Consider the following 14,116-nt stretch of genomic DNA (forward strand, 5'->3'; position numbering starts at 1 on the left):
GAACTTACCCTCCCTACTCATCCTAACCTAAAGACAGTAGAGAACTTACCCTCCCTACTCATCCTAACCTAAAGACAGTAGAGAACTTACCCTCCCTACAGACATGTAACATGTTGAGTCACCAAATCCCTTCCCTTCTTTTTCAAGAACGCTGACACACAAGTATTCTTCCCTCTATCTGCTCTTTAGTTACTCTCTCCGTTCCACTCCTCTCTCTTCTCTTTTCATCCTCCCTCCAATTTCCTAAGAAAGCTGACACTATTCTTTCCTTCTTATCCCTGTATCCTCTCTTGCCTTTGGTTATCCTCCTCCCTCCGACCTCTCACACATTCCTTCCAATCTGTCTTTTCTCTCTCCCTCGCCCTTTGACTTCCTTTCCACATAAACACCCAAATTGAGCTTTGCTAAAATATTTTTTATGTCTTTGTGAATCTTTTATTGTTTCTTAGCTTCATCCATCCTATTTGAAGGAGTATTTATGTTTGTAATAAAACCCTTTTGTGGGGGAAACTCATTCTAATTGGCTGGGCCTGGCTCCCCAGTGGGTGGGCCTGGCTCCCCAGTGGGTGGGCCTATGCCCTACCAGGCCCACCCATGGCTGCACCCCTCTCCACTCATGTGAAGTCCATAGATTAGGGCCTAATACATTTATTTCAATTGACTGATTTCCTTATATGAACTGTTACTCAGTAAAATATTTTAAATGGTTGAATGTTGCATTTAGATTTTTGTTCAGTTTAGAACATTAGTGATCTTCAATCTAGAACCTTCTAGGACATTCCATTGTATTTTTTAAACCTGGTCCTGCAGTGCTACAAGATGGCCAGGCGTTTGTTCTTGGCTAGTACTAACACACCTAATTCAACTAATCAAGAGGTGCTGTAACCCCCTCCCCCCACCCATAACCCCTCAGATTTAACCAAATCCTAAATCCAGCTGGATTTTTGTTGAGGGTTGGCTTTAGGGTGCACTCTGAGTGTGAAATGAATGGAAGTTGAGTCATTAATTAAATGTACTTACTGATAGATTAATAGATTAAGACAACAAACAATGTGTTCAGGGAGGGGGATCTTGGGAGTTTGAATAAATGGATAAACGGTTCAATAGAATTTGGGCTAAGTGTGTGTGTACATATATGTGTGCGTTTGTGTGTATGTGCGTGTTTGTACTCACCACTACAATGTAGCGTGGTCGGTATTGTATGGTGCCAAAGAGGCCGAGGATGACGATGATGATGTGGAAGAAGTTGGCCAGGATGGGCGCCCACTGGTACCCCAGGAAGTCAAACACCTGTCTCTCCAATGCCACCAACTGCAGAGAGAGAGGCAAAAAGGGAAAGAGGGGAAAAGGGAGAGAGGGGGGAAGAGAGAGGGGGGAAGAGAGAGGGGGGGGGGAAAGAGGAAGGGAGAAATGGGAAGAAAGACTGAACTTGGGTGATGAAGGTAAATTACATCCAAATGAGCAAGGAATCTCCAAAGTACAATATAGGCAAGGTCCATTACCCAACCAACCACAATGTACAACAACAGTATCCTAAAATCCAATGTGACACATCCATCCACATCCAAATGAAAGAATGCATCAGTGTAATCATCCATTCAGTATTTAATCAGTCTTATTTCCACCCAGCCCTGAATCACTGAATGTCACTGTGAGATGTGGCCTCGGAACACAATACTCCTCCAGCTGAGACTCTATATTGCCCAGAGGGACACAGATCTACACAAATACAGCTTTCATCTAGCTAACACAAACCCTTAGGGCCAACTTCCTGCACACACATACACTACATGACCAACAGTTTGTGGATGCCTGCTATAACAGCCTCCACTCTTCTGGGAAGGCTTTCCACTAGATGTTGGAACGTTGCTGCGGGGACTTGCTTCCATTCAGCCACAAGAGCATTAGTGAGGTCAAGTACTGATGTTGGGTGATTAGGCCTATCAATTCACAGACAGAAGCCACTCCTCAGTAAAAGCCTTATGACAGCCCGCTTGGAGTTTGCCAAAAAGCACCTAAAGAGAGAAACAAGATTCTCTGGTCTGATGAAAAACAAGAGAGAGAAACAAGATTCTCTGGTCTGATGAAACCAAGATTTAACTATTTGGCCTGAATCCCAAGCATCACATCTGGAGGAAATCTGGCACCATCCCTACGGTGAAGCATGGTGGTGGCAGCATCATATTGTGGGGATGTTTTTCAGCGGCAGGGACTGGGAGACTAGTCAGAATCGAGGGAAAGGTGAATGGAACAAAGTACAGAGAGTTCCTTGATGAAAAATTGCTCCAGAGCACTCTCCAAACTATTGCCACAAAGTTGGAAGCACAGAATCATCTAGAATGTAACTGTATGCTGTAGCGTTAAGATTTCCCTTCATTGGGACCAAAGGGCCTAACCTGAACCATGTCCAGAGTCCAATGGCAGCGAGCTTTACACCACTCCAGCCGACGCTTGGCATTGCGCATGATGATCTTAGGCTTGTGTGCGGCTGCTCGGCCTGGAAATCAATTTCATGAAGCTCCCGGTGAATAGTTATGGTGCTGACGTTGTTTCCAGAGGCAGTTTGGAACTCGGTGGTGAGTCTTGCAACCAAGGACAGACGATGTTGACACGCTACGCGTTTCAGCACTCAGCGGTTTCAGCACCCTGTTCTGTGAGCTTGTGTGGCCTACCACTTCGCGGCTGAGCTTGTTGGAAAGGTCACTATGACTGTTCCATGTTGAAAGCCACTGAGCTCTTCAGTAAGGCCATTGTACTGCCAATGTTTGTCTATGGAGATTGTATGGCTGTGTGTTTGATTTTATACACCTTTCAGCTGAATCCACTGAAACCACATACTTTTGTATATATAGTGTAGCTGCACCAACACACACAGTCTCAGCTCGAACACTTATAGCCAGAGTGCTTGGAGTCGGTGTAAGTTATGAGAGAAAAGGCATTTAGTGAAATAAACAATGACAGATTCAAAGGAAAGAACAAGGTTTTCCAAACCTCCTGCCAGGAGCCTCCAGGTCAGTAATGGGAGTATTATGGGATAACAGGGCCTTTTGTAATAACACCTCACCACTGATCCAGGGCAATTATTATTAAACAACAAATTAAAAAATGCACAACACACACATACACACACACACACACACACACACACACACACACACACGGCTATAAGCCCTCCACAATAAAAGGAGGAAAACACATTCTGCCTCCCCTCCAGGCTGCCAGTGCTTTGTCAATAAAAAAAACAAGTAAGTTGCGCCCTTTAGACGGCGAGTCCCTATACGCATCAACTCCATAGTCTTCTGGGAGGAACCACAGGAAGAATGGAGTATGGTACAGGTGTTTAATTATAATTCTGTCACTAGGGAGCAGTGTGTGTGTGCCTGTGGTGACAGTGTGTTTGGGGCGTGTGTCGACATGCCAGCGCCAGCCAACCACACTATGATGGATGAGGGAGAGAGGAATCCTGTCGCCGTGACGATGACAGCCACACACACATATACAGCCAATATCGATGTTGTTAATGACATGGAAACGTTAACATGGGCCTTGATAAGCAGATTCGGGTGTGACAGGAAGAGAAAGAAGAAGAGAATGAGATGGTGAGAGGCAATCAAATGCTCCTTGAAAATTACAAATAAAATCTTCATACAAAACTTGGATGGGCTATGTGTGGTGTATGTAGTTTCTTCCCCGAGCCATGTGTGGTGTATGTGGTTTCTTCCCCGGGCCAAGTGTGGTGTATGTAGTTTCTTCCCCGGGCTATGTGTGGTGTATGTAGTTTCTTCCCCGGGCTATGTGTGGTGTATGTAGTTTCTTCCCCGAGCCATGTGTGGTGTATGTAGTTTCTTCCCCGGGCTATGTGTGGTGTATGTAGTTTCTTCCCCGGGCTATGTGTGGTGTATGTAGTTTCTTCCCCGAGCCATGTGTGGTGTATGTAGTTTCTTCCCCAGGCTATGTGTGGTGTATGTAGTTTCTTCCCCGAGCCATGTGTGGTGTATGTGGTTTCTTCCCCAGGCTATGTGTGGTGTATGTAGTTTCTTCCCCGAGCCATGTGTGGTGTATGTGGTTTCTTCCCCAGGCTATGTGTGGTGTATGTGGTTTCTTCCCCGGGCTATGTGTGGTGTATGTGGTTTCTTCCCCAGGCTATGTGTGGTGTATGTGGTTTCTTCCCCGGGCTATGTGTGGTGTATGTGGTTTCTTCCCCGGGCCATGTGTGGTGTATGTGGTTTCTTCCCCGGGCTATGTGTGGTGGATGTGGTTTCTTCCCCAGGCTATGTGTGGTGGATGTGGTTTCTTCCCCAAGCCATGTGTGGTGTATGTGGTTTCTTCCCTGAGCCATGTGTGGTGTATGTGGTTTCTTCCCCGAGCCATGTGTGGTGTATGTGGTTTCTTCCCTGGGCCAAGTGTGGTGGATGTGGTTTCTTCCCCGGGCTATGTGTGGTGGATGTGGTTTCTTCCCCGGGCCAAGTGTGGTGGATGTGGTTTCTTCCCAGGGATATGTGTGGTGGACGTGGTTTCTTCCCCGAGCCATGTGTGGTATATGTGGTTTCTTCCCCGGGCCATGTGTGGTGTATGTGGTTTCTTCCCCGGGCTATGTATGGTGTATGTGGTTTCTCCCCGGGCTATGTGTGGTGGATGTGGTTTCTTCCCCGGGCTATGTGTGGTGTATGTGGTTTCTTCCCCGGGCCAAGTGTGGTGGATGTGGTTTCTTCCCCGGGCTATGTGTGGTGTATGTGGTTTCTTCCCCGGGCCATGTGTGGTGTATGTGGTTTCTTCCCCGGGCTATGTATGGTGTATGTGGTTTCGTCCCCGGGCTATGTGTGGTGGATGTGGTTTCTTCCCCGGGCTATGTGTGGTGTATGTGGTTTCTTCCCCAGGCCATGTGTGGTGGATGTGGTTTCTTCCCCGGGCCAAGTGTGGTGGATGTGGTTTCTTCACCGGGCCAAGTGTGGTGAATGTGGTTTCTTCCCCGGGCCATGTGTGGTGGATGTGGTTTCTTTCCCAGGCCATGTGTGGTGGATGTGGTTTCTTCCCCGGGCTGTGTGTGGTGGATGTGGTTTCTTCCCCGGGCCAAGTGTGGTGGATGTGGTTTCTTCCCCGGGCCAAGTGTGGTGGATGTGGTTTCTTCCCAGGGATATGTGTGGTGGACGTGGTTTCTTCCCCGAGCCATGTGTGGTATATGTGGTTTCTTCCCCGGGCCATGTGTGGTGTATGTGGTTTCTTCCCCGGGCTATGTATGGTGTATGTGGTTTCTCCCCGGGCTATGTGTGGTGGATGTGGTTTCTTCCCCGGGCTATGTGTGGTGTATGTGGTTTCTTCCCCGGGCCAAGTGTGGTGGATGTGGTTTCTTCCCCGGGCTATGTGTGGTGTATGTGGTTTCTTCCCCGGGCCATGTGTGGTGTATGTGGTTTCTTCCCCGGGCTATGTATGGTGTATGTGGTTTCGTCCCCGGGCTATGTGTGGTGGATGTGGTTTCTTCCCCGGGCTATGTGTGGTGTATGTGGTTTCTTCCCCAGGCCATGTGTGGTGGATGTGGTTTCTTCCCCGGGCCAAGTGTGGTGGATGTGGTTTCTTCACCGGGCCAAGTGTGGTGAATGTGGTTTCTTCCCCGGGCCATGTGTGGTGGATGTGGTTTCTTTCCCAGGCCATGTGTGGTGGATGTGGTTTCTTCCCCGGGCTGTGTGTGGTGGATGTGGTTTCTTCCCCGGGCTGTGTGTGGTGGATGTGGTTTCTTCCCCGGGCCAAGTGTGGTGGATGTGGTTTCTTCCCTGAGCCATGTGTGGTGGATGTGGTTTCTTCCCCGGACCAAGTGTGGTGGATGTGGTTTCTTCCCCGAGCCATGTGTGGTGGATGTGGTTTCTTCCCCGGGCCAAGTGTGGTGGATGTGGTTTCTTCCCTGGGCCAAGTGTGGTGGATGTGGTTTCTTCCCCGGGCCGTGTGTGGTGGATGTGGTTTCTTCCCCGGGCTGTGTGTGGTGGATGTGGTTTCTTCCCCGGGCCAAGTGTGGTGGATGTGGTTTCTTCCCCGGGCCAAGTGTGGTGGATGTGGTTTCTTCCCCGAGCCATGTGTGGTGGATGTGGTTTCTTTCCCGGGCCATGTGTGGTGGATGTGGTTTCTTCCCCGGGCCAAGTGTGGTGGATGTGGTTTCTTCCTGGGCCATATGTGTTGGATTGTGTTTTTGAATCTGCGGCTGAATCACTTGCGTGTGTGAATATGTGTGTCTGTCTCGATAACAATCGTTCTCAGAAAGCAGAAACAGTTTTAACAATGGAAAACAAATTGTAACAAACATCCTGTATGAATCACATCCCACCTTCCCTCTTTAAAAACACCCCTCTGTTTTACTGGGTGAGTCAAAGCTCCTGGCACAGGCTGTGTGTGTGTGTGTGTGTTGCTGTGTGAATCAAATAAATCATTCTACCCTGACGAACACACGTGATTTATACGAACCTGGACGGTCCCCATGACCTGGATGGTCCCCATTACCTGGACGGTCCCCCCATCAGTGTGTATGTGTGTGTCGGGGATTACCTTTTTATATTTTTTAAATTTATTTTTAATTTCACCTTTATTTAACCAAGTAGGCTAGTTGAGAACAAGTTCTCATTTGCAACTGCAACCTGGCCAAGATAAAGCAAAGCAGTGTGACACAGACAATAACACAGAGTTACACATGGAGTAAACAATAAACAAGCCAATAACACAATAGACAAGTCAATGACACAATAGAAAAAAGAAAGTCTATATACAGTGTGTGCAAAAGGCATGAGGAGGTAAGCAATAAATAGGCCATAGGAGCGAATAATTACAATTTAGCAGATTAACACTGGAGTGATAAATGAGCAGATGATGATGTGCAAGTAGAGATACTGGTGTGCAAAAGAGCAGAAAAGTAAATACAATAAAAACAGTATGGGGATGAGGTAGGTAGATCAGGTGGGCTATTTACAGATGGACTATGTACAGCTGCAGCGATCGGTTAGCTGCTCAGATAGTTGATGTTTAAAGTTGGTGAGGGAAATAAAAGTCTCCAACTTCAGCGATTTTTGCAATTCGTTCCAGTCACTGGCAGCAGAGAACTGGAAGGAAAGGCGGCCAAATGAGGTGTTGGCTTTGGGGATGATCATTGAGATATACCTGCTGGAACGTGGGCTACGGGTGGGTGTTGTTATCGTGACCAGTGAACTGAGATAAGGCGGAGCTTTACCTAGTATAGACTTATAGATGACCTGGAGCCAGTGGGTCTGGCGATGAATATGTAGTGAGGGCCAGCCGACTACAGCATACAGGTCGCAGTGGTGGTTGGTATAAGGTGATTTGGTAACAAAATGGATGGCACTGTGATAGACTGCATCCAGTTTGCTGAGTAGAGTATTGGAAGCTATTTTGTAGATGACATCGCCGAAGTCGAGGATCGGTATGATAGTCAGTTTTACGAGGGTAAGTTTGGCGGCGTGAGTGAAGGAGGCTTTGTTTTACAAAATAGAAAGCCAATTCTAGATTTGATTTTGGATTGGAGATGTTTAATATGATTCTGGAAGGAGAGTTTACAGTCTAGCCAGACACCTAGGTATTTATAGTTGTCCACATATTCTAGGTCGGAACCGTCCAGGGTGGTGATGCTAGTCGGGCGGGTGGATGCGGGCAGCGAACGGTTGAAAAGCATGCATTTGGTTGGTTTTACTGGCAGTTAGAGTCCACGAAAGGAGTGTTGTATGGCATTGAAGCTCATTTGGAGGTGAGTTAGCACAGTGTCCAAGGAAGGGCCAGAAGTATACAGAATGGTGTCATCTGATCAGGGAATCGCCAGCAGCAAGAGCGACATCATTGATATAATGTATACAGAGAAAGAGTCGGCCCGAGAATTGAACCCTGTGGCACCCCCATAGAGACTGCCAGAGGTCCGGACAACATGCCCTCCGATTTGTCACACTGAACTCTGTCTGCAAAGTAGTTGGTGAACCAGGCGAGGCAGTCATTAGAAAAACCAAGGCTATTGAGTCTGCCGATAAAAATACAGTGATTGACAGAGTCGAAAGCCTTGGCCAGCTCGATGAACATGGCTGCACAGTACTGTCTTTTATCGATGGCGGTTATGATATCGTTTAGTACCTTGAGGGTGGCTTAGGTTCACCTGTGATCGGCTCGGAAGCCAGATTGCACAGCAGAGAAGGTACGGTGGGATTCGAAATGGTCAGTGATCTGTTTATTAACTTGGCTTTCGAAGACTTTAGATAGGCAGGGCAGGATGGATATAGGTCTGTAATAGTTTGGGTCTAGGGTGTCACCCCCTTTGAAGCGGGGGATGACCGCGGTAGCTTTCCTATCTTTAGGGATCTCGGACGATACAAAAGAGAGGTTGAACAGGCTGGTAATAGGGGTTGCAACAACGGCGGCGGATAGTTTTAGAAAGAGAGGGTCCAGATTGTCTAACCCAGCTGATTTGTACGGGTCCAGGTTTTGCAGCTCTTTCAGAACATCTGCTGTCTGGATTTGGGTGACAGAGAAGCTGGGGAGGCTTGGGCGAGTAGCTGCAGCGGGGGGGCTGTTGGCTGGGATTGGAGGCCAGGAGGAAGGTCAGCCGTTGAGAAATGCTTATTGAAATGTTCGATTATCATGGATTTATCAGTGGTGACAGTGTTACCTAGCCTCAGTCATTTAGCTTAGATTGTAGGACTGCCGGGGTGTTAAGCATATCCCAGTTTAGGTCACCAAACAGAATGAACTCTGAAGCTAGATGGGGGGCTATCAATTCACAAATGGTGTCCAGGGCACAGCTGGGAGTGGAGGGGGGTCGAAAGCAGGCGGCAACAGTGAGAGACTTATTTCTGGAGAGGTTCATTTTTAAAATTTGAAGTTCAAACCGTTCGGGTATAGACCTGGAAAGTATGACAGAACTTTGCAGGCTATCTCTGCAGTAGATTACAACTGCAGTTGTAGTTGGGTATGGAAATCTCAGAATTGTTGGTGGCCTTCCTAAGCCAGGATTCAGACACGGCAAGGACATCAGGGTTGGCAGAGTGTGCTAAAGCAGTGAGTAAAACAAACTTAGGGAGGAGGCTTCTGATGTTGACATGCATGAAACCAAGGCTTTTTCGATCACAGAAGTCAACAAATGAGGGTGCCTGGGGACATGCAGGGCCTGAGGAACAGAGGAGGAGTAGGATGAGGGTACGGCTAAAGGCTATCAAAACTGGTCGCCTAGAGCGTTGGGGACAAAGAATAGAAGGAGCAGATTTCTGGGCGTGGTAGAATAGATTCCGGGCATAATGTGCAGACAGGGGTATGGTGTGGGTGCAGCGGGTACAGCGGAGGTAAGCCCAGGCACTGAGTGATAAGAGAGGTTGTATCTCTGGATAAGCTGGTTATAATGGGTGAGGTCACCGCATGTGTGGGAGGTGGGACATAGGAGGTATCAGAGGTATAATGAGTGGAACTAGGGGCTCCATTGTAAACTAAAACAATGAGAACTAACCTAAACAACAGTATACAAGGCATATTGACATATGAGAGAGACATACAGCGAGGCATAAAGTAATCACAGGTGTTGATTTGGAGAGCTAGCTAAGACAACAACGGGTGAGACAACAACAGCTAATCAGCTAAAACAACAACAGGTAAAATGGCGATGAATGGGCAGAGAGGGTCGGTTAACTACACACAGGGCCTGAGTTCGCGGCTGGGGCCAACAGATAAACAAAAAAATAAACAGAATGGAGTACCGTGATTAATGGACAGTCTAGCAGGCATCAGCTATGTAGCCAAGTGATCATAGGGTCCGGGGGGCAGCAATAGATGGAACAGGGAAGCCGTGGAGTAGTCGCTACTACGCTAGCACGCGGGCACCACGGCATTTAAAGTTAGTAGCCCAGGGCTAGTAGAAGCATCTGCTCCGATGTCCAACGGAGGCCGGTTGAAGGCACAGCGGATGGAGACCAGTCGGCAGACCAGGCGTGGTGGTGCGGCGGGGCGCCGTGTCGACTAAGGATCCAAGCCAGATGGCGAAAGAGGTATTGTAGTTGTAGTTATTTAGTTTTCTAGCCGGGAGATGCGCCTGGCTCACGGCTAACTGGTGCTAGCTTCGGGGCAGGGGCGTTAGCCACTAAAGCCACTCGGTAGCAGCGGTGATCCGGTGCCAAGTTCCAGAGCTTACGGCAAGGAGCCGGTGGAGTAGTGTGTTCTAGTCGTGTTTTTGTGGAGTCCGGGTGAACAACTGAGTAGGCTGGGAGGTGGGCCTCAGGGATAGCTTCAGTACTGGGTAACTCGGTGGGTGCTAGCTAGCTGTGAAGATCAGGAGTATTGGTCCAGGGATTACGGCAGGAATCCGGCATTGTAGTGGAGAAACAGTCCGATATTGGTCGGCTGGCGAGTATTATCCAGGCTAAAAAAAGGCTGGTATCTGTGCAGAAGGTAAAGGCCGCTAGCAGTGGCTAACAATGACTAAATAGCTTGTAACAAATTAGCTGGTTAGCTTCTGATGGCTAAGAGGTTCTTGATATTAGGTCTAAAAATGAAAAATAATAGCGGTTCCGTATCACATTGGGTGACGCAGGTTACCGGAAGGTATAATTGAACTAAAATGGAGAAGAGATTGAAAATACATTTGAAATATATACAAAAAAGACGAAAAATGCAAAAGTACACGAGAGGACGAACAAAATACGTCTGCACTACTACGCCATCTTGGAACGCAACCATCTCACAGAGGTTTTATTGAGGTCATTGTTTGTAGAAAAGGTCACCTCACCTGGTGTTGCAGCTGAAGTATGAATCACATTCTACTATCAACAGACACAGAGAGGAGATCTTTTCAGGGGTTTGGTTCAGTTGCTATTAGAAAAAGTGCTACGCCTAGGCTATATCAAAGAAAGTTGATCTTATCTGCTTCTCTCTGCTTCTTCCCTGTATCAGTAAAACCACTACCTATGTCACAGCTTCCTGTTCTTAACACATCTCAGTGTGTGTTGGTGCCAACACTCATACCCTAATGACATAGTTATCAGACCAGGAAGAGATCAAACGTCTTTCCTCTTACACACGTGATCTTCTCATCACGGTCTTATCCGTTTCCCATTCTCTCTCCTCGACTGTGATGTTTAGGAGGCAAGGGCTTTGGGATGATTGAAATGGTTTTAGTCTTTGATGTGCTCCGAACGTCTTGTGAAAATGACAGGAAAGATCAAACTCCGTTACAAAGCTGTGTGTGTATATAGAGAGAAAGGAGAGGAGGGAGATGGATAGAGCGAGAGAGAGAGAGACCACAGAAAGAGCGAGAAAGAGAAAGAGGAGAGAGATAAAGAGAGGAGAGAGACCAGAGAACGAGAGAGGATAGAGGGCGGCAGGGTAGCCTAGTGGTTAGAGCGTTGGACTAGTAATCGGAAAGTTGCAAGTTCAAACCCCCGAGCTGACAAGGTACAAAGCTGACAAGTCATCCTGCCCCTGAACAGGCAGTTAACCCACTGTTCCTAGGCCGTCATTGAAAATAAGAATTTGTTCTTAACTGACTTGCCTAGTTAAATGAGAGAGAGAGAGTTGTGGTAGTTTATGTGTCGGGGGACTAGGGTCAGTCTGTTTTATCTGGAGTATTTCTCCTGTCTTATCCAGTGTCCTTTGTGAATGCTCTCTAATTCTCTCTCTTTTTTCTCTTTCTTTCTTTCTTTCTTTCTTTCTTTCTTTCTTTCTTTCTTTCTTTCTTTCTTTCTTTCTTTCTTTCTTTCTTTCTTTCTTTCTTTCTCTCTCTCTTTCTCTCGGAGGACCTGAGCCCTAGGACCATGCCTCAGGACTACCTGGCCTGATGACTCCTTGGTTCCCCAGTCCAACTGGCTGTGCTGCTGCTCCAGTTTCAACTGTTCTGCCTGCGGCTATGGAACCCTGACCTGTTCACTGGACGTGCTACCTGTCCCAGACCTGCTGTTTTCAACTCTCTAGAAACAGAAAGAGCGGTAGAGATATTATGAAAGATCGACTATGAAAAGCCAACTGACATTTACTCCTGAGGTGCTGACCTGTTGCACCCTCGACAACTACTGTGATTATTATTATTTGACCATGCTGGTCATTTATGAACATTTGAACATCTTGGCCATGTTCTGTTATAATCTCCACCCGGCAAAGCCAGTAGAGGACTGGCCACCCCTCATAGCCCAGTTCCTTTCTAGGTTTCTTCCTAGGTTCTGGCCTTTCTAGGGAGTTTTTCCTAGCCACTGTGCTTCTACACCTGGATTGCTTGCTGTTTGGATTTTAGGCTGGGTTTCTATACAGCACTTTGTGACATCAACTGATGTAAGAAGGGCTTTATAAATACATTTGACTGATTGATTGATTAATAAGATGACTGTTCATCGATGAAATAGGTAAAGACCTTAAAGAGTTTAATTTGGGAGATGCTAACTAAACAACTTATTCCGTGGTGTCCCAAATCCTGAGTTAATTGTTACATGATTAATTTAAATCGAGTAATAATTAAACATAGTTAGTGGATTCAATAAATAACAGACATCAGATTAATGAAAGTAAAGTCACAACACCAGAGAGTGCGAGAGACCAGAAAAAGAGACCAGAGAAAAAGAGACCAAAGAGAGTGGGAGACGAGAGAAAGAGAGACCAGAGAGAGATCAAAGAGAAAGATCAGAGAGAGCCTAGAGAGAGAGTGAGACCAGAGAGAGAGAGAGCGAGAGACCAGAGAGAGAGAGTGAGAGACCAGAGAGAGAGCGAGAGACCAGAGAGAGAGAGAGCGAGAGACCAGAGAGAGAGAGACCAGAGAGAGAGAGAGACAAACCAGAGAGACCAGAGAGAGAGAGAGCGAGCGAGCGAAAGAACAGAACACTGCTGAGGTGTGCGAGGCTTATTGCATCTTGCCATACTCACCCTCTAATTGCGTACCATTTATGGTGGGAGAATAGGTGTGGTAGGGGGAACTCACACACACACACACACACACACACACACACACACACACACACACACACACACACACACACACACACACACACACACACACACACACACACACACACACACACACACACACACACACACATACACACACCACAGGGACTCATGTACACAGCAGGGTGGCGGAATGCTTTTAGGAGCTGCTGTAGTGGGATCTCAGTTCCTGGAAGAGTATTGGTATCCATTTGATCAAATTCCACTCCACTTCCAAATAACCCATTTCCCATGGATTAGCTTAGGGCAACAGCGCCCACACACCACCCTGTGTGTGTGTGTGTGTGTGTGTGTGTGTGTGTGTGTGTGTGTGTGTGTGTGTGTGTGTGTGTGAGAGAGTGTGAGAGAGAGAGAGAGAGAGAGAGAGAGAGAGAGCGAGAGAGAGAGAGAGAGAGAATTTGAGAGCCCTCTCAGATTGATTGCTGTCATCAGTGTTGTGTTATTGAGTTAGCGGAGTTAGCGATAAGTCCGCTACGGCAGCTCATCTTTCCTGCCCGTAGATTACACCACAGAGGGAGAGCTGCACTCACAAAATACTTGTGTATGTAGAACACACACACACACACACACCTAAGTATAACAGCAGTAATGACCCCTGATAACCTGGAAAGGGCTGTCGGGCAAAAATAACTTGTGTGTGTGGTTGAGTTAGAGACAGACAGACATGGAGACAGACAGACTGGCAGACAGACATGGAGACATAGACAGGGAGACAGACAGACAGACTGGCAGACAGACATGGAGACATAGACAGGGAGACAGGCTGGCAGACAGACATGGAGACATAGACAGGGAGACAGGAAGAGAGAGGTGTGTACACTGTGAAAGCTTGCCAATCTCTTCTAATTGGTCCATTACCTTGTTGTACCAATGTGTTCACCTGGTGTTTTAACCTGGTGAAAACTGCAGCCTCAAGGCCATTTCAACACTAAGTATCCTACCTCTATGTTCCTGTAGCAAACAGCTCCTCACACCAAGGCTCTTAGAGCGTACAGCATCAGCCTGTTCACAGACAGCAATGCCAGAGAAGCACACATTCACTCATACAAATGCACTCAAAAACCCACCCTTTTCTTGTAGTTGTAGTTTTATAAATGGAACATGTAGACCTATCAATAAGGCATACTCTCTCAAAGAATAGGGGTGCTTGGAAGTTCCCCACCAAATG

At 47.3% G+C, this 14,116-nt stretch overlaps 1 protein-coding gene across 3 annotated transcripts in view; it reads right to left on the reverse strand.

The window, feature by feature from the left end:
- LOC109869786 (sodium/potassium-transporting ATPase subunit beta-1-interacting protein 3) overlaps positions 1 to 14,116 on the reverse strand; it is a 119,020-nt gene that overhangs the window by 69,955 nt on the left and 34,949 nt on the right. For all 3 annotated transcript variants that reach the window (XM_031804061.1, XM_031804059.1, XM_031804060.1), the window contains exon 2: positions 1,174 to 1,311. In XM_031804061.1, the coding sequence (XP_031659921.1) occupies positions 1,174 to 1,311 (138 nt within the window). The remainder of the gene's footprint in view (positions 1 to 1,173; positions 1,312 to 14,116) is intronic.

This window comes from Oncorhynchus kisutch, linkage group LG24, assembly GCF_002021735.2.
Source record: "Oncorhynchus kisutch isolate 150728-3 linkage group LG24, Okis_V2, whole genome shotgun sequence".
NCBI classification, from domain to species: Eukaryota; Metazoa; Chordata; class Actinopteri; order Salmoniformes; family Salmonidae; genus Oncorhynchus; species Oncorhynchus kisutch.